We start from the raw sequence: 25,914 nt of genomic DNA, 5'->3' as shown, positions 1-25,914 counted from the left end.
TTGAGAAACCTGACCTCATCATCCTAAATCAAATAAAATAAAAAACGGGTTCTGTCGTAAAAAATGAAGAAGACAATGGAGAGCAGCTTCTTTCATTTTGAGATGACATTATTCATCTTAAGCACATGTTTCCTCGTCTACATTTTGCAGTTGGATTCATCCCCCTCTAAACCAATATTGAAATGTGGGCGCCAGCTGTTCCCCTGCATACTGTCTCTGGGTTTGGTGCACATTAATTTACCTCAGCTCTGTTTTCAGGATGAGAAGCAAAACCTTTTATCGTCTTATATGAGGCTTGACTCCCTCTTCAATCCTTTTCCTTTCCTTCTTCCCCTCCCTCTTCTCTCGCCCCCGTCTTTAGAGTGCACCCTTTCCCCCCTCCCCTCCCCTCCCTCTGCGTCTATTTCAATATCTCTGAAATCATAAAAATCCCTCAGCCATGTCCCATTTCTCTAAAGCGAATTTAATTCTGAGCGGACGGCCGATGCGCTGTACATCAGGTAATGATGGATGCTGCTCAACATGTGAGCAGAATGTGCTGGCTGAGCAAAACCTCTCTACTAATTATTTTTCTGGCATAAGTAATGGAAACAGGCTTTTTTGTGTGTGTGCAATAACATCGTCGGAGAGCCCCATAAGTCAGGGGAGAGGGATTAATAATGGCTGTAATTTTGCTAAGGAAACATCTTTAACTGAGAGTGTGACAGTCCTTTGAAACTCTGCAAACACCGACAGCAAAAAGTAATCAGTGCTCATTAATTTTATATGTCCAGAAGGAAGTCTGCAAATAATGACCACCCTCTTCAACAACCCCCTCGTCAGCAGTGCTGAGTTGAGCAAAGTTTCATTATTTGGAGGCAACACTGGATTTTTATCAGCTCATAACAAAATGTTAATGCCTTTGAGTCCTACCTGTTGATGTGACAGCCTGAATGTCCCAGACCATCAGTCAGAGAGGACGACAGAAGAGAGGCTGGGACTGATATTTATTGCAGGTGGAAAGGCCTACTGTACTTATATATATGCACTCTTTAGTCCTTTGCACAGAGACTCTATTTAAGTTTTCTCTGTTTTTTTATTTGCAGCATTTTTCATTGTTTTATGTTTCTCTTTTGGAATTGGCATCATTTCTAAAGATGAATATCTTAAATGGAAATGTTGGAGACGTATGTTTTGCTATGAGCTGTGTTTAAACTGAACTGATTAACATACAGGATTATGGGATTATGGGATTGTGATGTCACTATATGTAGACAGCCATGGTACGTGTTGCACACACTGATGAACACAAGTTTGTCCAGGCGGCTTTTTCTCGAGCTAAGGACATTGTTTCATGTCTTACACTGCACGCTTCTAAGCTGCATAAACTGTATTTTATGCAACTTAATCCAATATGAACGGTCAAATATTCACATGTACAGACAATGCAAAAACTGACAGTTAATAATAGCAGTTAATAATATCACACTAAATGTGAGAAGTCCAGATAAACATCTCATTTCAAGATATTACAGGCAAAAAATAAGGACTGAATTCTTGCCTTAAAGGTCCAATCAATGAGATGTGTAGTTTGAAATGTTGAAGTGCAACAATGCAGCAGCCAGTATGTCCTCCTTCTAACTTTAGATTCTGCTCCTGAATGCTCTGGATTTGTTTGGACCAGAGAACGTAGGCGTTGGTTTTAAGGCGACCTCACACATGGCCGTTTTGGACGCCCCTCGGTTTGCCAGATATGAGAGCAGTTATCAGGTCAAACCAACAGGTGTTGCAGCGATGGAAGCGGGCAAGAGAAGTGGTTCAGATAGAAGTGATTGTACCCGACCTAAAAAGCCTCTGCATGTTTCTAATAAGCTCCACGAGCAGAAACGTGCTCAAACTAGGATCAATATTGGAGATGCTTTTGAAAAATGGAGAGAGGTTAGAACACAGAAAGGTTTACAGACCCATGCAGAGCTGGATAAACACTGAAGCTTCAGAGTCCACCACATGGTGACCTGTGTGAGCATGGACTCTAGAGAGGAGGGGGGGGGGGGGGAGACAGCTCTCTACAATGTTTTGAATTTGGACTGCAGTACCCATTTTAAACACTAGGTGTCTGAGTTACATATTGCTTTAATCAAAAATAAGCTGCCAGTGTAGCAAGCAAAATGTACTGAAGTTTCTTTAACAGACTTGTCTGGTGAATGTGCCTCATATTAGGTTTAATGTGATTTTTTTTATTGGAATTTGAAAGATACATTTGGCAAGACACAAGTTTTTTGCAGTGAAGAAATGCCACTCAGCAGCCGTGGTGAACTCTACACCTGTGAAAGAGTAGAGACCGGAGACAAAATGAACATTAAAAACAGAAAACACCACCTGTCTGTGAACACTGGACCAAAACCAAACGCAGCAGGGGAGAGGGGTCAAAGGTTATCCACCAGGTGTCAGCGGACAGACAGAGACAGACCAAGAAGGACACTCAGTGACACCAGAGACTATTCCTGACCAGACCCAGGGGGCAGGTGACCGTGTGTGTGTGTCTCAAGTGTCAGTCTCACCTGCCAGGCGGACGGAGCCGGAGTTGTAGATGGCCTCGTCTCGCAGCTCCCTCACATGCACGGTCACAGCAGAGACGGCGTCTGGCCACACTTCATCGGACACACGGACCTGGAACTGATAGGTGCCGGGTGGAGCGTTCTCCTTGATGATCAGGAAGCCAGTTCGCTTGTTCAGGATGAAGTAGCTGAGGGAAAAAACACACACAGAGACATGACCAGACAAACACAGACACATTTAGTACATTAAGGTTTTTAACACCCATGTTCAAATTCAGACACAGCACAAAGGGGATGAATGTGTCTGACCTGTCAGCCACATGAACCAACATTTTGCCCTTTTTTGTGTCCAGAAAGAACGACAGATCATTAACCATGAATTCCATCTCTATGTATAAAAATGATTTGCTCGTAACAGGCAACATTTAAATGTTAAATTCAACTTGCCTTCTGCTGTCCTTACTCCTGCAGATCCCCAGCAGGACAGATTACAATGCAACAGTGGTACAACACTGTATAGTATATTTGTGACTTCTAATTTCCCTACAGGCAAACAGTGTGTCGCAGCACGGCCCAACATGAGCGATTATCTGATGGCGCGGTGCCGGAGGGGGTCAAGCTGCTGAATCTATAGGACCGACCGCTGGTGGTGTACTGATTAGTCATTAGGCTATCGCAGCGAGACTGCAGAGGCAAGTCATTTCTGTTATTTGCTCGTCAAAGGTCAGCGTGGTAACAAGGGGAAGTGGATAGGAAATGTTCGTTATGACTGCATGGTTATTATCTAGAGGGTCAGAGTCATTCAGACAAGATATCAAACAGATTTATTTCACATCAGCAGCGCTCTGACTGCGCGGTTGGTTGTTGGTGACGGAGCAGTACAGGGTATTCTGTGTTGCTGCACCACATGGGGGGGGTCATGTAAAAATCAGAGGTGGGTGCATGGATACCTTTTAACTGGGGTCACATTGTTGGTTTTATCGATATATATGCTGAGTCAGCATTGTGCAACTTTATAGTCTTTACATCTACCATGATAGGCACAACTTATGGAGCCCTAAATAAAGGCTATATTAGGGTTAGGGTTAGGGTTGCCTATTTGCAGTTTAAGTTAAATGTTGATACCAAGTCAAGCTGTACACTCCTAATGAAGTCAGACTAAAAGTCAGTGAAATGTACACCATGTTATAGACCTGAGTTTCCTCTTATCAGTTCGTACCAAAAGTTGTGATCTAAATATTGATCCAATTGGTCAGAAATGTGTTGTGTAAACATTACAGGATGGTTTGCAAGGACAACTCGCTCTGCAATATCACGAGAACGCTACAGACTTTTCCTCCTTTCTCTTTCTTGAGCCCTCTTACTACTGGAATGTCTTCATTAGGAACTCCATACAGTGAATCTATGAAAATAAACTATCATGGTCTGTGTTCCTAACTATCTACTAATGAGACGCTCTGTTACAAATATGAGTGAGTGCTGATCTATAACAGTCATTGTACAGCAATCAGTGTTTCCCCTAGGTTTACAGCGTTGGGGGTTGGGGACAAACCGACACAACGACACAAACACTTCAAGGAATCTGGTGTTCATATGTTACTTTTAATGACAGCTGTCCTTTTCTATCGGAAAGGTATCCTTAAATGACTTTCCCTGATTTCCGACTATATCCACTATCCTATCTCTACAATAAAGGCACAAAAATCCCAAAAATAAATCTTTAAAAATCTTTACTTGACCTTCAGGGTCGCCCCCCCAATATAATGGTAGGGGAAACACTGGCAATAGTAATCCTCCTGTGTCCTTTTTAAGGTTTTATACAGGAAACAACAGCATGAATGTAATTAAATAGAACAATGTGAACACTGAGAAATAAACATTTCATTATGTTCATTTAGTTTTATTTGGTATCTTGGCACAGAAAATAACTGAAAGATATATCAGAAGACAAACAGCTTGCTCGAGAGTTTGTCCAACTGGTAACAGTCGATATGTAAAAAGATTTTTTTTTGTCTTTGTTAAATGAAAGGTGTTTTAAGATGCAACAACCAGAGAAAAGTCAATGAAATCCTGGTGGGCTGTTTTGTTAACTGTGAGCTGTGTCTGTACCTTTAAATATGTAAATGAGCTGTGTCTGACCACGCCCCCTCTCTGGAAGGACTCGGGTGTACTCAGGCTTTCTCGCTCCATGTCCTATTGTTTACTGTGAGAAGGCAGACTCAGAGGGCAGAACAAACACCTAGCTGTGGGAGTGTCACCCACCTGGGGGAGGGGTCACTGCCCTTTGTGATGTCATGAAGGGAAAATCTCCAAACGGCCTGTTTGAGCACATATTTTCTGAAAAGTGGTGCAGGTGAAAGACGGAGAGGATGGACTTTTCTCATCATTGGGGGGTTTGTAGACAGACTAGAGACACATATTAGAGTTAGAAAAACATGGTGAAGTGTGTTTTACATATGTGACCTTTAAGCTTAACCCCTTTTCTCAAAGTTTTGTTTTCATCATGTAGCCTTCACACTGATCCAGTGTGTACTCCTTTGTTGGATTCTGGATACAGAGGGTGATCTGCTAATATTTTGATCTGCCGTATGAAGCAGAATAAAAGAAGTCTGACACATCTTAGGTTCCAAGCCTTTCTTGCTTCACATAATGGAGGCCCTCGTTAAATTAGTCTCTCACCTTAAATTATTTATATGACTGATAAGAATTATGTTAATATGGGAGATTCAGAGTCCTGAAACTGACGTGAGAAAAACTCAGTTCACTGGTGGTTCAACATTTCTGTTCCAGAGAGGAGCTCTTCTCTCACAAATGATCCTTCAGTGAGTACAGACACAACATGACTGAGGGAAGTTCTGCTTTGACAATTGGCCTGTTATCAAGTTACTTATTAAATTAACATTAATTTGAGAAACATAAGACGCCAGCAGCATTCATCAGCCAAGTGGCAAAAGCAGCTGTTTTAGAGATTATGGGCTTTTAGATGAATGTTTTGCACACCTCTCTTTGCTAATGATAAATGACAGAGTGGTTTGCACATTTGTGACGGATGAGGATTCGTGAAGGGTTTATAGACATGATCAAATACAGGATCAGAGTGGATTTAGAACAAGGAACTTCACACACATGTTTTGGGGCGATCTGAGACTTATTCACACTGGTTGATGAGGAGGAGAATTTGGGATTTTTAAGCTTTACAAAATGTTTAGACATCAATATTCTTGTTGGACAGCACGGTTTAGTAATGCTGCATGTAGTCATAATCAAAAGCCTGATAAATGGAGGTCACAACACAGTCTCAAATCAGCAGCATAACAATTAAATCAACTCCGCAACTGTGGGAATGTGTGAAGCATTTGGGCATATCAAACAGTTTTAGCAAGTCCTGACAGCTGAGTAGAAATTAATATTGGCCATACACATTTATATGAGAAATGTTCAGTAGTGAAGCAGATATATCTCCTCTGTACTCAGAGTGAACACTGAGTTGGAGTAAAACTGTGTTTGTGTTGTAAACCATTCTGCCTCAGAAGAACATAATAGGAAGTGAGCAGGGACTCTGCATTAGGGAGAAGGAGGAGAGGAGGAATATTAGACTGACTAATAGGCACCGAGACATGCAGGGGAGGTGATTTTACCTGGTCCTTCGCTCCATGCTCCCCTTGTACAGTAATGAGCTCATTCAAGTTTAATTACAGAGAAAATCTATGGCAGCACCTTAGCAAATCAAATAAGAAAGCACCTGTCGAGACAAGGGCCATATGAACTGATTTTACATCCTAGGCTGTTGTGGAATAGATCGGAGGTCTAGCACTTGATTGTAGGTGTTTTGATGTGACAACATATGGCATTATTGATGACTGTGCAGTGTGACGTCTGTATGTGTGTGTGTGTGTGTGTGTGTGTGTGTGGAGGTGAAAAAAGATTCCTCCCCCAGTTTAAAGCTCAGAACCATCAAATATAACAGCAAGAAGTAGACACAGACCGAAGAACAAAGAATTAGGAATCAACCAAGAGGATGCTGTGGCAGGGACAAATGATGCAAAACAGTTGGAGAAAACAAAATTGACAGACTGGATAAAAGCGAAGGCGGGGAGGTTATTAATGAAGCCTTTTTTTGTAACATTTGTTGAAATTATCCGACAGAAACAGACAAATCTTTGACTGTCACAGGATTGTAATGAATCTGTCCGTTCCTGAATATCTTACCTACCCGTATACAAATGTACTTGCTCACTATCTCTCTATGCACTCAATGCCTATAAGCAACTTTCATAAGTTGAAACCAGCAGATTTTTTGGGGGGCTTTTTGTGCCTTTAATGGAGAGATAGGACAGTGGATAGAGTCGTAAATCAGGGAGAGAGAGTGAGGAATGACATGCGAGAAAGAAGCCACAGGTGGGATGTGAATCCGGGCCACCCGCTTGAGACAACAGCCTCCTTACATGGGGCGCACGCACTAACCACTGTGCCACCAGCGCCCCACAGCAGATGTGTTTCTTAACAAGTGCAGAAAAATTTAGTAACAAGAAAGATGTGCTGCCCTTCCCCTTCCAGAAACTCTCTCTGGCCTCATCCTGCACCATTAGAGATAGTGTGCATGTTCACGTCTGCTGCTCTGGTCAGATACTGTCCAATCTCAAGATTCAGGATTATTCTCTAAAGTTGTCAACTATAGGGAGGAGGTTGTAACATCAAGGATGCTGCTTGGTAACTGAACAAATGTGCATTAAAAATGATTAATGCATTTTAAAGGAGCTTGCCAAAAAAGGCAGTAAAGTCCAAAAACGCACTCCTGTGTGAACATGGTAACGTTTGATGAGCTTCATCAGTAGAGAAGTCTGCAGAATGGGTCACAGACCAGCCAACATCTCGTCTCCCTCCCCCTTCAAGGTTACTTCCCTCAGGGTGATTGCTGCGCTGCATTATTAAAAGATTAGCTCGACCACGGAGCATCAACATGCAACATGGCGCAGGGCATGAAAGTAAACCCCGTCAGGTTGTCTGAACAGAATGCAGAGCATCCAAAGCATCCACCTGCTTTAAGCAACAATCATTTAGACGTTCATAGACTACACATCTGGTGGTGTTGTTGTTTTTTTGGTGAGCCTTCACAATCAAACCAAAGTTGGCCTATATGTTATTGGTTGATTTCTCTCGTGCTGGTTGAAGCATCTTCTTTAACCGTAAACGCTCAAAACTGCAGGATTGTAAATATTTTAGGAACTACTCGTGGCCAATCCATCACTGTCATTCACTGAGAATTAAGTAGGACATCATTTGAAATGGAAAAAACTGATACACACCAATAAAAAGGAGCACTTAGGTATTTTATAATCAATATGTGTGCTCCTAGCGTTGCCTTAGGTCTGTGTAAGAATTGTGATATTTGCACACAAAAAAAAACCAGTGTTTAGCAGCGCTCTTTTTCTTACCTTGGCACATGTCCCTCAAAGACATACGTCTTGTTGTCCCAGTCATCAGGGTCAGGAGAGTAAACTTTACCCAGGACGGTTGTTGGCATACGGCCTGATGACAGAAAACAGCATTTTACCAGATAAACATTTTTAAACAAACAAACAACATGCATATAAAAATAGAAGCTGCATCTCTGCATGTGCGACTTCATATCAGTAAAACATTAAAAGTGTGTGTCGCATTTAACATGTTACATGTAAGCTATAACACATTGATATAAAGACATATTACTTAAAGGAGCAATATGTAACTCTGACACCTAGAGTTTATAATTGGTACTGCGGTCCAAATTCTAAACATTGTAGAGAGCTGTCTCCCCCCGCCCCCTCCTCTCTCGAGTCGATGCTCACGCAGGTTGCCATGAGGTGGAAACTGAAGCTTCAGTGTTTAGCCGGGGGGGGGGCCTTAAAACCGGCTACCTTCTCTGGTCCAAACAAATCCAGAGCATTCAGGAGCAGAATCTGAAGTTAGAAGGAGGACATACTGGCTGCTGCATTGTTGTCAGAGAAGCCAGCACTTCAACGTAACATGTTTCCTTAATGTCTGATCAGATAGTAAGGTCACTTTATCATCTTGTTCAGTAAATGTAAATGAAGTTACCGTGTTTAAATGTTGTTTGAATGCACAATAATGTTTGTTTCGCCTTCTCTTCTTCTGCTTTATCTCTTAACTCTGTGAACCACGTGGGAATGATTCAAAACTGAAAGACAGATCGTGACATGTTGAATTCCTGCCTGCTGTTTGTCTTTGCCAGAAAAGTTAATCCAACAACTAGAGCACTCCTGACATTTACTGGAGACATTTCATAATGTCACGCTCTTTTAACAGTTAATTCAGATTTAAGTAAGCAAACTAAAACAACTGAACTTCGGTATTATGATAAACAAATGTTACAGAGTTTTTATTATTGACTTGTTCAACATCTGTACTTTGCTTTCAATATTTGACTTGACTGAACTGAACAATTGTGTTGAAATGAAATGTCATCCTGGCAAACAGATTCCTGACTTTTTGTGATGACTCATATTGTCTAGCTTGTTATTTGTTAGTTAGCTGTATGTGAGACATGCACAGGCTAAAGAAGACTAAACATACAGCTGCATGTTCAACCCGAGCAGAAAATTATTATTCTCACTTTTAGCAAAGCAACAAGGGAGTCATTCTGACCTAACATGGTTTTACAGTTATACAAACGTTGATGATGTGGTGACTTTGAAACAGGTGTGTGCCTGTGTATCTTCATTAAAGCACCCGTTAAGACTTAATTGGCCGGCATGAGTTTCCCCAACAGAGTGAAGAGCTCTGTATAGATCAGAGTGTAATCTCTTTAGAAATCCTTATCCTAACGACGCAGACGACCCTCTCACCTCTGTGACTATTGATGAAAATCTTCTTGTCCCCCGCCACATGTGCGTGATCGTTCTGGTCCCCGATGGTCACTGTCAGCGTGCTGGTCACAGTTTTGGCTGGTTGTCCGCTGTCGCTCATAATAATCGGGATGAGGAACTCCTTCTGGCGCTCTCGGTCGAACGTCCTCAGAGCCGTCAGTGTCGCCGTGCCGTTGAGGTTGTCCTGGAGGTAGAAATCATTGCTGTGGCGATACTCGGACGGGACAGTGAAGTGGAAGGGCGGGCCGTTCTCTGGAGAGTCCCGGTCCACAGCTCGGAGGAGGGTGGACGTTTGGTTCATCCTTACTACCTAAACAAGGAGGCAGAGCGTTAGCAGCTGTTTTTTTAATCCATAACAAAACTGATTCATAATTATCTTTAGCATCTAGTGACTTCATATTTTCCCAAAAATAAACATGATCATTTTGTTTTCCCTTGAGATTAAACCATAGATGATATAAGAAATGGACGTCAAAATGGTCAGTGTGCAAGTAACTCCAAGCAGCATGATTTCTAACTGCCAGCAGGGGGCGACTTCATGGTCACATACTGTACTATGAAGCAGGAATTGCTGTCAGAATCAGAACTATGCCTGCAGTTGATTGAGTAAACACAGACGCTCTGTAATGTATTTTGTTTACAGCTGCAGAGTACAACAGGCTGAAACGTTACTGACGATAAGTTTCTGATGATGTCATGCACAACCACCAGTAAGGGTGTGCTCGTTACTGAAAAAAAGGAGTATATTACTCGTTACTCTTTAAGTAATATAATTACTTTACTTATTACTCTCTGCCAACAGTAATATGTTACACTACTCGTATTACTTTTCGTATTAAGCCACACGTTTCATTAGTTATTTTTCATAGCTTTTTTGTATTTGTAGCTGTCCACGATTAAAATCCAGTCTTGGTTGTTTTGTAGGTATTGTAGGGCTTCAGCTATCCTCCGCGGCCGCAGAAGGCTCATTGGTGGGGTTTATTTACAGGAACTTCACGTTGTTGTGCTGTTGATGTAAGTGCTTAAGGAGGTTTGAGGTCGTGTTTTTTGCAGTAGAAAGAGACCTAGTACCGAGACACAATCTACACCTGACAACGATGTTCTTTCGTCTCGAGAAAACTACAGTAATGGGAATATTTCCAGCCGCTGAATGTAAACATGAGCGCTTCCATCTTCCTAGCTAGCCAGGGTTGCCAGGTATGTATGACAACAATTGACAAAATAAGCCCAATGGCCAAAAAAAGAAATTACCCGCGGCAGCACCTAAAATGAAGCCCAATTCCGCAGGAAAACTGCAAACCTGGCAACCATGAAGATCGATACCTTCCTGCTTGTCTGACGTGCGTGATGAAATTGTGGGGTAATAACAACAACAGTAAGGTAGTAACAAGTTATTTTTTGCATGAGTAACTGTAATATTATTACTGGAATTTCATTAGTAATTCGTTACACTACTCGTTACTAGTAAAAGTAATATTATTACTGTAACGTGTTACCTGTAACGCGTTACTGCCCAACACTGACAACCACCGGCTGAATCAAAGTAAGCATACACACTTAAATGTATAACGTTATATTTTATAAGATTGAATTGTTTTCCTATTTGTACATCGGATCTCCATGGTGCGTATACACACTACTTAAACGTCATATTCTTTTCACTGAGACTCTGCACAGGGATTTAGCTGGAGTACATTTATTAAACACCCGAACCGTGAGGGGGGTTGCACACAGATCATTGATCAGCTGCAGACTGTTTCTCTGCATACAGAGGGGTTTGTTGACAGAAGAAAACACAATTCTTTGAAAACCTTTTTTTTTTTTTTTTTCTCGATTCGACCATTTTTAAAGTCTTCTCTAAATTTACTAGAACAATTTTGGTTTCAAAAATTAAGACCCTGTCGTCTAAAAAGGTCACTTCAGTCTACAAATCCACAGGAAGGTAGAGCACATGAAACCAAAGTCGAGGCGCCGAGCTTACCTGAGGTCCCGCCACGTTCTCAAACACGACCGGCGAGTATGACGCTTCAAACTCTGGCCCGTTATCATTTACATCCAACAGAGGCAGCTGGACTGTGGCACTGCCCGTTAGAGGTGGAACCCCGTTATCGGTTGCTATGACGACCAAGTGATGCTGCGCCACCCTCTCCCGATCCAGAGGCCGGGCCACAGAGAGCAGACCGGACTGGTCGATGGTGAACAGCCCCTCGGGATCCGAGTCCTCCAACAGGCTGTAGGTGATTTCACGGTTCTGGCCTGAGTCAGAGTCGCTGGCGACGAGACGTGCCACACTGGTTCCCACGGTGATGTCCTCGGGTAGTGGGGCCAGAGACAAGAAGTGCGGGATGAAGACGGGAGCGTGGTCGTTGTAGTCCTCCACCTCCACCACACAGTGCAGGAGACTGGAGAAGTCCAGGTCTTCAACCTGAAACAAGAACTTCATAGTCTCACATGTCTCTACAGGAACAGTTCATGAAGTTTTAAATAAAGAAATCTATCACAACGGAAAATAGAGAGCATGGACAAAACTGGCTGTGATCTGCAGGATTTAACCAAAGTGATTTTTGATGTACCAAGAGCTTGTGAAACATTAAAACGTAAAGTTACAGCCTTGTTATTGTAAACTATACCCAACAGAATGACAGTATGGAGGTGAAAGGGATAATGATTACCCTAAACCCCATCTTTATAAATCTTTATAAAATGCTAAATGGACTTGAGCTTGTTTAAAACATTTTTAGTCTTCTGACTTCTCAAAGAGCTTTTTCACCGCAGGTCACACCTACACATTCACACCCTGATGGTAGAAGATGTTTTGTAAAGTGACCTTCAGAAATAACTAATCCATTCAAACACCACAGAGGAAGCAGGGGGAGCAACTTGGGGTTAATGTCTTTCCCAAGGACACTTTGGACATATGGCTGCAGGAGCTGGGGATCGAACCGCCGACCTTCTGCTTAAGAGACGACCAACCACAGCTGCCCCAAATGATAGGAACCTTTTTTTTTAGTAGTGTTACCGTCGCGCTAACACTACTAAACTGACTGAATGTGCACACATCGATTTAAATCATATGCTGGGAGGGCCCATTCACTTTCAGAGGAATAGCCATTTCTGTGGGCGGGCCTGCTCCATCATTTATCCAATGAGACGCGTGTTAAATGTTTCAAAATGAGCAGAAGACGTCTAGAGTTATTTTCTAAATCATTTCATTAGAGATCCCACTGATCGCCACCAGCAGACTCTAATAAGTTCTTCCTTCTGTCTAAGTATATGTTTGAGACAAATGTGAAAATATGCCCTCCTGCTGCTCTGGAGATATTATGTTTTGAATAATGGAAAAGCAATGAAGCACATAAATGCCTCAACAACACATACACCTATTGAAATAATTGCTGTTTCACTTTGATTTATTTCCACTTTACTTCCTCGATAACAAAACTTCAAGCAGCAGCTGACTTTTAAAACATTTTCCAGCAGCTTCCTGTTAGTGCCACCAACCTAAGAAGATTAAAAAGTTGCCTTTTTGAGCTTTAAAGTTCCCGTTTCGGACATATGGCACCTTCTTTTTGAGATTTGGGAGTCTTTGACTTAGCATTTGGCAGACGGGCTGACAGGTTGGTTTGAGGGATTCACGAGAGCTAAGGAAAAACAAACAACTCTGACAGCAATGCTCAAAAAAAATTCTCCAAAACTCTCTTTTTCTTCAACAATTTTGCAAACTTTCTGAATGTGAATGAACCAATGTTTCAAATGCCTTCCACAATCTAGTATTTCATATTTCCACAAGCTCAAAAATCAGACACTGAAGTGCAGAAAAGTCTGTTCCCCATTCTCACCTGCTGCACACTCTACCTATTGAAATGAAAACCTGTGAATTAGAGAATGAGATATTCTACAGGAGCTAATAATCAGAGTCCTTTTTATGACAGGACCACATACCTTCAGTGTGAGATTGAACCGCTGCTCGCTGTGTCGTTCGTAGTCCAGGCGTTTCTTGAGCCTCAGGGTGCCACGTTGCTCCTGCTTGTGACTGACCATGTAGAACTTCTGCTCCTGGTCTCCGGCGACAACGCTGAAGGTCAGCTGGGCGTTTTCTCCGGTGTCTCTGTCTTCTGCAGCCAGCTCCAGGACCTACGACGCAAAGAAAGAGGTCAATGAACTGCACACTAAGGACAGGAAACAACGATAACAGGAGTACAAGAGACGACTAAATGCACACATGTAGGACACTCAGAAACAACAGAGGTACCTACAATGTTCTAAGTCAGTGTTACTCAACCCGAGGCTCTCAGGCCACATGAGGCACATTTGGGACTAGTTGTGTCTCTTTTGGTCCTACTTGGAAAAACAAATCCAAAGTAATTATTTAAAAAAGAGAAACATTGTCATCAGAAATTACTCTTTGCAAGTCATGTCTCTGTGTTTCCCACACATATTTTAGGAAAGAAAGAGGTTTTTTGATTGTGGCTCTTGCAGAAATATTCTGGGATCTGAGTGTTCTAAGTGATCTGTGGACATAGGTACTTGGCCAGAAATCCGGTCCCCTGACATTTATTCGTACCTGATTACAAAACCGAGAAGTACAAAAGGCAGAGCCTGAAGGCATGCATAAGCTCTGGTTCAGTCAGTGATGGATGTGAAACTGAATACACTTGGCATGTAGCCTGGGACGTAGGGATCCAGTTGTTTCTCTGAGTCTTAAGTGGTCCGTTTGCTTCTATTTACTCGAGCTTCCCGAAGTCTTTAAAAAGATTGCTCTGTGTTTGCTGAATCTGTTTGTGAAAGTCAATCACACCACAGACGGTGCGGCGTGAAGCGAGCGCAGCGTTCACAGGCTCTCTTTGAATAAAAGCTGAAACCTTGTCAGTGTGTTTGAGCACTTTAGACGGTGCACTCTCTCTCTTTTTGTTGGGTTAAAAACATGACTGAGATGTGCAGGTATTTAAAACTTCAGTACCAGTCAATAACATCCATACTGTGTATCCATGACAACCTTGTTTGAGAGATATTCACACCATCATTCATCAGTAAATACGGTTTGTGCTGCTAATGACAGAATGTAATAAAGGGGTGCCTGATGAAGGGGGGCGCCCCCTCCTGACCCACCTGCGCATTGGGCTCTGCGTTCTCAGAGATCCTCGCCACACAGGAGTGGTCGGTGAACCTCGGAGCATGATCGTTCACATCTTTGATTTTAATGGTGGCAGTCCCAGTTCCGGTCATCCCTCCTCCATCCCTGGCCTCCACGACCAGCAGGTACGACTCCACCTGCTCTCTGTCCAGGCCGCCCATTGCCACGGTGATGGTCCCCGTGGTGGGGTTGATGGTGAACATCTCCGAGAAGGTAGGCACGCCTCCCGCCTCGAGGTCGGCGGCGTCCAAACTACCTAGAATCCTGTACGAGAGCACGGCGTTCTGCCCCACCGCCGAGTCGTCCAGGTCGGTGGCCGTCATCTCCATCACGGACGTCCCGACCACGGAGTTCTCGGCTACGTCGCCGTGGCAGCTGGGGGCGCAGGTGAAGACGGGCGCGTTGTCGTTGATGTCCCAAACGTTGATGATGACGTCCGTGAAGCCGGTGAGACCTTCCCCGCCCTCGTCCGTGGCCAAGACGACAAAACGCCACACGGCTCGCTCCTCGCGGTCCAGCGTCCTCTGGGCGTAGATCTTCCCCGTGACCTCATCAATAATAAACTCGCTCTCTGCGCCCTGGCCGTGCAGGGAGTAACGCAGCGCCTCCTGATCAGCGTCCTTATCCGGGTCGGAAGCGGTTACCTACAACATCAAAGGCACAGCGAGACAGAGAGCGCGATGAGGGTGTAATCACTTTTTAAACTATTTAACTATTTAAAACGCTGCTGACATGAAGTGATGTCTTGACTGGAAGCGTTTCTCCACCGCTCTGCACACTTATAAACTCTGCGGTAGGTAAGCCTGCTAATGATCCGACCCGCTCAAGCCCAATCCTCCACTCCATCCTGCCCCCTCCTCTCCGACTGCTTCCCTCTCACTCAGCCTCAGCAGCAATTACACCCCGGGCCGGCCAGAGATGTTTCAATTTAGTTCAGTAATTGCAGTGTGATGTAGAGCTAATATTAACTCGGGTTCATTTGAAGAGGAGGAGATGTGCTCTCACACGTACAGGGGGGGAGAGCACCAGGCGAACAATAATAAAAAAAAAACTGTATTGATTTTAGTTCAAAGAAAAGTATTTATTCTTAAGTGAAGACACTTGGTTAAAAAATAAATAAATAAGAGTAATTATTCTCACTGCTCACGGTAAGTCGTTTGGCGAGAGCTACTCATTTTTAATGGGATGGTTTGCCACACGTTCAAATATCTGATTCATTATAAAACACATAGCTTGAGGGTTAAAGCTTGAATTATTTATTTTGTAAAGGATCACATCCGGCGATGGTTACACTGAGAATATGCAGCAGTACTTTACAGTTTTTTTTTTTTTTCATGTTTTAGACTGGCTCTCGTTCACTCTTAATGAAGTTAATGAGAGAAAAGAAACAGAAATTAACCTCTTAAATGTTTTCGCATTATAGGCAACAGGCAGCTAAAGGAAGAATGTGGAGCATTTTTACACATAAATAAATCATAAAGTCTCTCCTGTGTAAATGTGTCTCTGAGTCATGACTGTCTACAATGAGGGAGAAGCTCGAGTCCCGCTGGCTGTGTTGTTGTCAGAGCCGTGTTTACATGGACGGGACGGCCGGCTCCTCCCCTTGTGTATAAAAGCTGTTTTAGACAAGAACTAGAGAGAAGAAGAACGTACTCTGATTATATGAATGTAAGTTAAGCGTCTTTAGATCATGTTCCTTATGTGTCAATTTACATGCAATGTGAAGCTACGAGCTAACTAAAGAGCGCTAACATTAGCATGCTAACACAAGAATGCAGGATACAGGTGATTGCAGCTCGAGCTTGCGCTTATTGGTGCTTAATTATGGTGCAGTATTTGCACACAATATTGTTTATGAGCATTACATTTCTACGTCAAATAATGCTAAATTGCAGACTATAACACACATAATACTCTTAGAGAGGGAGATGTGGCTCGCTCCATCACTTAGCTGAACAATAATGAGTCTGTACCTGTAACACAAAGACCGGCGAGCCGTCCAGCTCTTCTGTTACGCTGCCGTAGTACTCGTTCACGGTAAACACGGGAGCCTCGTCGTTCTTGTTGACCACGTTGACCGTCACTGTCGTGTAATCCTCCCACTTTCCATCTGATGCCAGGACATGAAGCTTGTACCTGAGCAGAGGTTTCAGCGTCATCAGGGTCTTTTAGAAGTAAGCATCACTTTGCACTGTACAAAACACTAACATGTAAAACTTAAGATGTGGATTTAAGTTCCAGAAACAATCACATAAATCATTTGCTCCATAAAAATCTTTCAAAAAAAGAAGATATTCATGGCTGAAAGGATCCCGGCAGAGTATCGGTCGTACCTTTTGTTTTGCTCGTAGTCCAAAGGCTGGGCGATGAAGATGGTGCCCACCTCTGGTTCCACATCAAACACCCCTCCCGTGTTGCCTGATGTGATCTGGTAGCGCAGCTTTGCATTTCCACCTGCACGGGAGAAGATGGAGCGTGAATGAAGAGTGACAGTGTGTATAAAAGAGCTCTAGTCACTTACATAGAGGGTAAGTGGTTGTGGAGCGAGCTGTGGTGAAAATAATAGGCGAGTAGCTTAAGATTATTCAAACCATGAAAAGAGCTTTGGTGAAAACCCCGATCCCCCCCTCGGACTGGAAGTTTCTATCCAGTCTGTGTCTGCCAATCCAGAGATCTGTCTCCCCAAAGTGAGACAGATAGCATCAGCCCGCTTCAGCTGGCAAACTGGAATCAGACACGGAGTCTTTCATGTGGTCTGATACGAGCCTCTAAACATTCTGCCTGGGCCCTGACAAAGGGGACAACTGTACCTGCTGCATTATAATGACAAGAAACCAACTAAATGACAAGAAAGATATAAGAAAAGTTCAAATATGTTAAAGCCCTGCGTTACAAAGACTGCAAAAAAGTAAAAAAGGACTTTGGAGTTGCAGTAGGTCGATCTGTAGGAACTTGTGCTGGGGACTGGAGACTGGAGACTAGCTGGTTCAAATAATTGGTCTGGTTTCCGGAGAGGTACCAGTTCACTTCTCGAGCACTGCCCAGCGGCCCTTGAGCAAGGCACCAAACCTCCAAATAAACTGCTGGGGCCTTCTTTCATTTTCAATCATTAAAGCGGTAGAATTCCTGCTTAAAAAAGTGATTACTTAGAAACATGTGATTGGTGTTATCATATAAGTGATCTATGTATGATGTAGGAGGATATAACACAAGACATTTCATGGCTCAGGATACAAAGAGTATTCACTAAGGTCATGCTAGTTGTGGAGTTAACTTTGTACTTGATACTGTTTTTAAATTTTAGTTTTGTTGGTGAAAAGTCTAAAAGTATTCTTTTTTATTGTATGCAACCGAGACTAAGACCCGAAGAATCCATTTGCAAAAACATGCACCAGATTTTTTTTTTTTTTTTCAAGCCCTGAGGGAAATTCTTCATCGGGACTTGAAACGACAATCCTCCGGTTCCCAACCCGAGTCTCTACGGACTGAGCTACTGCCGTAGGGACTGCTGCTAAATGTGATGTTGTTAACATTGATAGAATCAGAATCATCCTTGTCGGCCATGTTTGCTTACAAACACAAGAAATTTGACTTTAGTGAAGGGTGCTCTCAATGTACAAAAGTATACAATTAAATATGAACAATAAACACAACATAGCAAAGACTAACGCTGACGCAGAGACTCACTTAGATAACATTTATATGGTGACCTTTGAACTATATCGGTAAGGACCAACTACTGCTGTTTAGCATGACGCAGGGTTTATCAGTTCCTGTGGCTTCGAAGCCTAACGTAGCCATGAACCTTAACTTTATCATCAGAGGAACTTCAGTGAATTTTAACTGAATAATTAAAACTCCATTCTTCCAAACATTTCAAACTCATAATCTCTGTAATCTCTTAGCTCTGTCATCATCTCACTTTATGATCTCTGCGAAACACTCTCCTATCAACAAACCGTTCCCGCTCAATGCAATTACTCGAGGTCTGCGTCTCAATCACAGATGCATCTACCAGCCCTTCATGCTAATATGAGAGGGAAAGGAGAGAACCTCTGAAGACGCGCTGAGACTCCCAGTTTATTAGCGAGATGAAAGTCAAGGAAGGAGAGAGGAGAAAGCGCTAATCCTGATCGTTTTGTACCGTCTGTCTGTTGGCAATGTAAATGAGACGTTAGGGGATATATATATGTGCGATTGCATCCCCTCTCCTCCCTTGTCTCAATCTCTGAAGTATTTAGAAAACTGCTCGGACCCAGAGGACAGAAGAAACAGCGCTAGATGTAATCAAACTGTTCAAATAAACAAACAAAAAAAGAAAATTTATGTTTTATTTTTCCCAGTTGTACCAATTTGAGCGCTGTTTTCCCCTCCCCAGGTACTTTAATTTGCTTTACTCAAACGGCTGTACACAGGGAAGAGAACAGGGACTTAAGAAGACACACACACACACACACACACACACAAACACACGCACACACACACACACACACAAACACATGCACACACACACACACCGCCGACAGACTTCGCTAATACCCAAGGCTTCAAACATATCGCTTCACAGATGGCGTTTAAAGCCAAATCTTTATTCTTGCTTCGACTTTATCACTATTGCCCTCACTATAAAGAAAACAGATGATGACATGTACTATTGGTTATTATTATCACCATGGTAACAATTCAATAATGACTAACTGAAGATTAGGGATGACAGCTCACGGCTACTGATTGGCATAGCAACGCAAAAAAAAGCTCTCTGACCCCGAGCTCTCCAGGTGCACAGCGATCAGTTATAGAGACATTCAAGTCACAGAAATGTGTTTCACTGGAAGTAGAGAGTCAACACTCTGAAATGAAAGAAAAAGTTCTGATCAGACCAAAGCCCCGTTCACACATGTGATGTAATCAGGAACATGGCAGGAGGAGGACCTGCGAGTGAGAACATTCACGTCCGTTTTTCAGATAGTCTGTGCACGCTGCGTTCTGTCCCATCCTGTCAGCGCTCATGGTTTTGCTCTGTTGGGGGGTGGGCGGCGCCCTGCCACACTGAGTCCTTTTCTGGAGCGTGAGCGCAGCCATGATCAGCTGAACGCGCATCACAGAAGAAATACAAGATCACTCGGAGTTAAAAAAAAAAGAGAGGCCAGTCAGTGAATCTATTTATACAGATACTCAATAACTCTGATCCTGCCAGCGCTCAAGATCAAAGCCAGTTTAATGTCGGAGTAAGCCGATGTGTAAACCCATCAAGTCATTTACAGGACGATTTACAGCAAGCGGATCTTTCGTGCTCGCTTGTGTTGCTGGTATGTTGATGTCCACTCCCACTCTTGTATTCGGGCTATGTCATTAAACATGTTGTAGTGAAACCAACCCACTGTTTGGGAATCATCTCTGAATGAAAATATTAAACAACCAAAAGGCATTAAAGGAAGCTCTGATAGGCTCTGATTTTTGTATGTTAGATAAATGTTGATGTTCCCTAATCTATTCCTTAAAGTCTTTCTATGTGATTTTTCACACTTAAATATATAAATCAAGTATCTCCTCTGAAAATAACTCTGTGAGTCATGACTGTCTACAATGGGTGTAACACCCGAGTCCCACTGTCTGTGATGTTTTCAGAGTTTTCAGAGTCCTATCTTCACTTTGTTTACATCGCCCGGACGGCCGGCTGACTCCTCCCCTCACGTATAAAAGTTGTTTAATTGAGGGACTAGAGAAAAGAAGAATAACATACTGTACTCACTGCTTAACTGTGTTTCTAGATCACGCTCATTTCAGGTAAATTTACATGCAGTGTGAAGATACGAGCATAATAAAGATCGCTAGCATTAGCATGCTAACACAACAATGCAGCGCGAGTTGTTTTGGTTTCATGCTGGTGTTCAAGGGCGATATCTGCTGGATCGCATATAAAGCCTTTAAACTAACCAAGAAATGTTGGAGCCTAAAACATAATCCTTTTAGTCGTCAAACTAATCGGGGCTTGAATCAGTCCAGGGCTGTGGAGAGGTGAGTTTGTTTTCTTCTCTCCCTGAGTTTCCCTCGCTTGCTCCATTCACAGAGGAAGCTTTGTGTGAAACACTGAAACTCATTTTACAAGTCTGGCATCAAGATAAACCCTGAACAAGTTTCCCCTTCCCTCCTGGCTCATCGTCTGGACAAAAAACCATTAGCTTGAAGTGCAGCTCCGCGCTGAGTGAAGGTGCAGACGGCTTTTCTCCACATTCAAACTGAGCAGAGGAGGAAAACGCTGTGGGTCAAAGATCGTACATTCATACTAATTCGGGGGAGAAGGTTCACATTCAAACTGTAATGAGCCGTCTGAATTGAAAATATTCAGACGTGTTTGAATGTCACGTCATATTCTACATTTGGTCAAAGTTGATAGTGAGAGCACGCCGGCAGACTCTTTGTGGATAGGGTGCTAAAACGGGGCAGATAGCGGGTTCTACTTCTGCGCAGTTCATGGTGCTATCAGCGAGCGTTAGGCTTTTTTTGGGTTATGCCCACCATGTGCAGTGAACCCCCAACCCCCACTGCGCCTGTGCCTTCGAGGCAGAAAGCCTTGAAGAAAAACTTTCCAAAGGGGTCTCCACAGAGGAAATCTATCTACCATTTTACCAACCCATAGCTCCACAGCGCATGCAGGGTGAAGTGCTTCAATCAGCCAAGACTGATCAGAACAAAGTGAGCTTAAGTAGAACATGTCATTCTGTGGGAGCGGATGCACACCGAGAACATCTTGACTCATAATTAGGGCAATCAAATGTAGGTTTGCTATTTGGATACACAGAAACTTCAGTCGACAGCTGCTGCTCCCGCTAAGAAGGAGGCAGCTCGGCTTCTCCGCTCATGTAGTGTGTGGATGAGCAACACGGGAGAGAGAGCGTCTCTGGGGGTGTGTCTCTGTTGACTGGTGCTGATGCAAGCGCTGCCTCTGATTGGTCTGTTCGAGGAGATTGCTGCTGCTGGGTTGGACCTTTGATCCTGACCAACCCCTTGAACACTGAACCGGAGATACAGGGTCCCATGTTTTAATAAGGTCAGACTGGAACACTGTTTTTGTTCACCAGTCAATTCTAAAATTGAATGCAGAGTTAAATCCCAGATCAAAGCAGGTTTAAGCCTTCTGGATATTTGTTTGGTGTTTGAATGTTGTTTCAAATGTTTCTATCTTTATAACGTGTCTTCATTTTTATGTTTGCTATGATGCAAGACACATTTCCACCTCTATCTGACTAAAGTTCTATGAATCAATCAGTTGTCTGTGTGTCGATATCTGCAGGTTTGTGTCGACCTGATTTCTGACCGTGCTCAGGATAGAAGTCAAGATGAATCTGGTGATTGTTTCCTTTGTTTAAAATGAGCATGTTTAGTATTTGTTTTGTAGAGATGAGAAGCCCCTCTGTGCTGCCTTCTTCTCTTTTTTCTTGCAGGTAAGAGATTTGTCATTTGTTTATAGTTTTGTTCCACGTCAGGGAAGATCAGAGCGAGCTGCAGCTCTCTGACGATAATTCATCTGCTTCTTCAGATCAACATCGAGCTGTGCTGCTGAGTCACACATTAAGCTGTGTCCAGGTTTCCCCTTTGACTTTGGACGTGACACAATCTGTAACTGAAAAGACTGAGAGTGGAGTTGTCCATTTCAGCAGCAGTAAAACTTCAATTAATAGCTCGGGTCAAATCCAGTTAAATTTATGAATCAGTACATTTTAAAACAGCAGCAGCCGACCAAAGTGCTGTTTAATACATCTTATTTAGACTAATTCAGACCTGCTTTTCTTTAAAAGCATCTGTCAAAACCTGCAGCAACACGTGGCTCCTAAAGGGTCCGTGCCTTGATCTGCAACGGGCTTTCATTTTAAGTTTTATGATTTTATATTCAGAATGTCACATCCTTAAAAGCTGTGATAACATACTGTAAGGATATGAGTCACTGCAGTTTGTCTAGAGGAGTGATTCTCAACCAGTCTATCCTCAGGACCCACCACCAACTCCCTCTTGAACAATCACGACCCACATTTCTGATAAATTTCAACCAATCATATTTAATTCATTTAAATGTGCAGTTTGGACCTCAGACGGAACAAAACATGTGCAAGAAATCAGAAAATGGACCAAAATAAAAAGCTCATCTTAGAGTTTTTGACTTTTTTTCCTGCAGCTGCACATCCACGTCCCACTGAAAACAATCCAATGACCCATTTTAGGGTTCTGACCCACCAGTTGAGAAACCACTGGTCTACAGTACAAAGTATAAAAGGACTACATAAAAGTCTTTATTTCAGCTTTTAGGAAACACCAAAGCGTCTACATTGACTAATTTGCAGTACGTACTTTACATGACCTGTGGGATGAATGCATAAAACATTACATTGTCCTCATTACTCGAGCAGCATGAAATCACTTCTCCGATTTGTCTTGTCCTCCCTCACGAATGTTTCCCTCTTCACACCCACCAAAAATAAAAAAGCAGACATGAACATGCATTACTGATTATTCCTGCAGCCTTCTTTGTCAATGGTAATAAGCCTATTTGGGCCTCCAGCTGGTTTTTCCTCACACACACAGTCAGCAAATAAGAGTGTGACAGTGTTCTCATGTGCAGCTGTTAAGGGTGAGGAAAGTGTGAGGTTCACAGTAAGGCTCCGCACTCTACTCTGATAAATGTTAATTACATGTGAGTTATATCTACCTGTGGCTCTGTTCACCAGGGCTGGAAACACTCTGTGTGTGGAGAAGCATCTGTACAAACCTTCTGAGGTGATAACTACACAAATTATCATTAATCAGAGGCGGAGTGTGGTGAGCTGAGATTTAAAAAGAGTCTTTCTCTGGGGGACATTTTGACAAATTGTGGACTGAAACTATCAGACAATGAGACCTTATGAGTGTGAACACTGATTTACTCTGGCTTTAAAATCAAGATCAAATCAACAGCTTGCTTAAAGGAAGAATATGAGACTTCTCAAACATAAATATATCAGAAATCCAGTCCGTCCTGTGTAAATGTGTCTCTGAGTCATGACTGTCTACAATGAGGGAGAAGCTCGAGTCCCGCTGGCTGTGTTGTTGTCAGAGCCGTGTTTACATGGACGGGACGGCCGGCTCCTCCCCTTGTGTATAAAAGCTGTTTTAGTCAAAGAACTAGAGAGAAGAAGAACATACTCACTGATTATTTAGATGTTAGTAAGAGTTTTTGATCTCGGTCATTCTGTGTCAATTTACACGCAATGTGAAGCTACAAGCTAACTAAAGAGCGCTAACATTAGCATGCTAACACAACAATGCAGCCACAGGCAACTGCAGCCTGAGCACGGGGCAATTTAATCCGCCGCTTGCGCTAAACTCTTTTGTGCAAGCATGAGTGGAGGGAGGTTTGAGGGTTTGATCGGAGGCTTCAGTGTGGAGGAGGCGTGGCCAAACTGCAGTTTGTTTTGGTTTCATGCTGGTGCTCATCTACTGGATCAAAAAGTGGCACTATCCTTCTTTAAAGTTATTTGGATATTTTTCTATGCAGATACAGCAGAAGAAGTTTAAATGTGAACACCATATCTCGGCTCTCATTGGAGGAAAGCAAAAAGGTTTGCATGATGGAAAGTACTCAAAGTGAGGCTACCTTTTCAATCCAACACTTATCTCCCCCCCTCTTCTTTTACATCGAGGTCTTGCTTCACAGTCCAGACAGGTACAATTTTCACAGGTGAAACAGAACAAACTACTAATGGATCGCAGAAGACTATGATTTGATCCAACTTAGAAGACACATTGCAAAAGTGGAAGGGGCAATTTTGACCAATTCAGCCTGAACTAAAAGCACAGGCTTGGACGTCAGTTCAGGCTACTGAAGTATCTGGACAGTAAAAAAAACAAGCTTGTCAATTTCCATGGCAACACATTGACTCTGAGCAAAGCTTTATTGTGATCAGATACTAGATTACACGTTTCATCCTTTCCACACAAACTCAATTTAAATATATTTGCTTGAAACGACATGTGACGACCCCTGACACTGTCCTGTCTCTCTCTCCCCATTCAGGTTGCCTTCAGGTAGAAAGGGGCGGAGCCACATCATTTGATTTCTTGCAGCTGGGCAGGCTGGGCCTCAGCCTTTAAGATAGCTTCTCAGACTCTCTCTCTCTCCCTCTCTGTCTCTCACCATCACCGACAAGTTTGTGATCTTTGTTTTGCTGCACCACCACAACACCAAACATTCACCCCTGATTTACAGACTGCAGATTCCTTTGTTAAACTTATAATATGTAGAATTTAATCACAATGTTTACATTCAAATATCTAAATGAATTAATAATGGCTCACCCTATTTTATATGTTTTTGATGTTACCTGAAATATTTCCAACAGATATCAAAGCCAGAGAAATCTGTGATTTTATATTTGTCGCGGGAGCCGCCATGATGAGCCGCCATGACAGACACATAATGTTTATCGTCGCAGTGGAGAAGAAAAGAGAACTCCCATGATTCCCCGCTAGCCTAGACGTCATCTTTTGTTATCGTAGTAATGGTTTAGAGCCCCCTGGTGGCGGAATAAACACATTCTAGCTTTAAGATGTTTTGCATTCTTTTTCTCGTGAGGTCTCGGGGCGCTGGTGGGACAGTGGTTAGTGCGCGTGCCCCATGTATGGAGGCTGTCGTCTCAAGCGGGCGGCCTGGGTTCGGTTCCCACCTGTGGCCTCTTTCCCGCATGTCATTCCCCACTCTCTCTCCCTGACTTCCTATCTATCCATTAAAGGCACAAAAAGCCCAAAAATAAATCTTTAAAAAAAAAAAAAAAACTGTGAGGTCTCCCTGTTTGTTCAGCTCACTGAGAAAATCTCCTAGGACAAATGCAAATCAAATCAGATGGATTTTAATTTGTGGGTTTTTTTCTCAGAAAGATGTGCTTCTGAATCATCCCTTGAGCTGTACCTCTCCACAGAAATCTGCCTCTCAGCTCTTAGCTTTCAGTATTTTTTATTGGACAAATGAAAAGAAGAACTGTAGGAGACAAACTGTGTGTGCTGATGACTCACAGAAAGAAGATGACTAGGGGACAAAAGAAAGCTCACAGGGGCGTCCAGCCAGTGAGAGCTTCTCTGATGTTCGTCTGTCTTATAAATAAAACCCAAAACTCTGAAAAGCTGGAACATTATGTAAAATGTTTGATAGAAAATAACTGAAAGACAACTTGTGAAATGTTCAAACTGAGAAAGGTCATTGCATTTTAAGAGATGATATTCCCAATTTGAATGACAAGATGTTTCAAAAAGAGCTACAACAAAAAACTGAAAGGTTGAGAAAAAAACACCTGATGGAACATGACTTGGTGTCATGACTGATGACTTCCTGTCTTGGTCGATATATTCC

The 25,914-nt window shown here is 42.8% G+C and overlaps 1 protein-coding gene across 1 annotated transcript in view; it reads right to left on the bottom strand.

Annotated features, from left to right (window-relative positions):
- si:ch211-186j3.6 (neural-cadherin) overlaps positions 1-25,914 on the bottom strand; it is a 300,686-nt gene that overhangs the window by 106,904 nt on the left and 167,868 nt on the right. Inside the window, exons 17-24 of the mRNA XM_061044393.1 lie at positions 16,871-16,991; positions 16,511-16,673; positions 14,513-15,181; positions 13,346-13,537; positions 11,385-11,828; positions 9,383-9,713; positions 7,973-8,066; positions 2,541-2,725 (exon numbers count right to left, since the gene is read on the bottom strand). Coding sequence (XP_060900376.1) covers positions 2,541-2,725; positions 7,973-8,066; positions 9,383-9,713; positions 11,385-11,828; positions 13,346-13,537; positions 14,513-15,181; positions 16,511-16,673; positions 16,871-16,991 — 2,199 coding nt within the window. The remainder of the gene's footprint in view (positions 1-2,540; positions 2,726-7,972; positions 8,067-9,382; positions 9,714-11,384; positions 11,829-13,345; positions 13,538-14,512; positions 15,182-16,510; positions 16,674-16,870; positions 16,992-25,914) is intronic.

This window comes from Labrus mixtus, chromosome 1, assembly GCF_963584025.1.
Source record: "Labrus mixtus chromosome 1, fLabMix1.1, whole genome shotgun sequence".
NCBI lineage: Eukaryota > Metazoa > Chordata > Actinopteri > Labriformes > Labridae > Labrus > Labrus mixtus.
The sequence above is the reverse complement of the archived record's forward strand: the minus strand, read 5'-3'. Positions and strand labels throughout refer to the sequence as shown.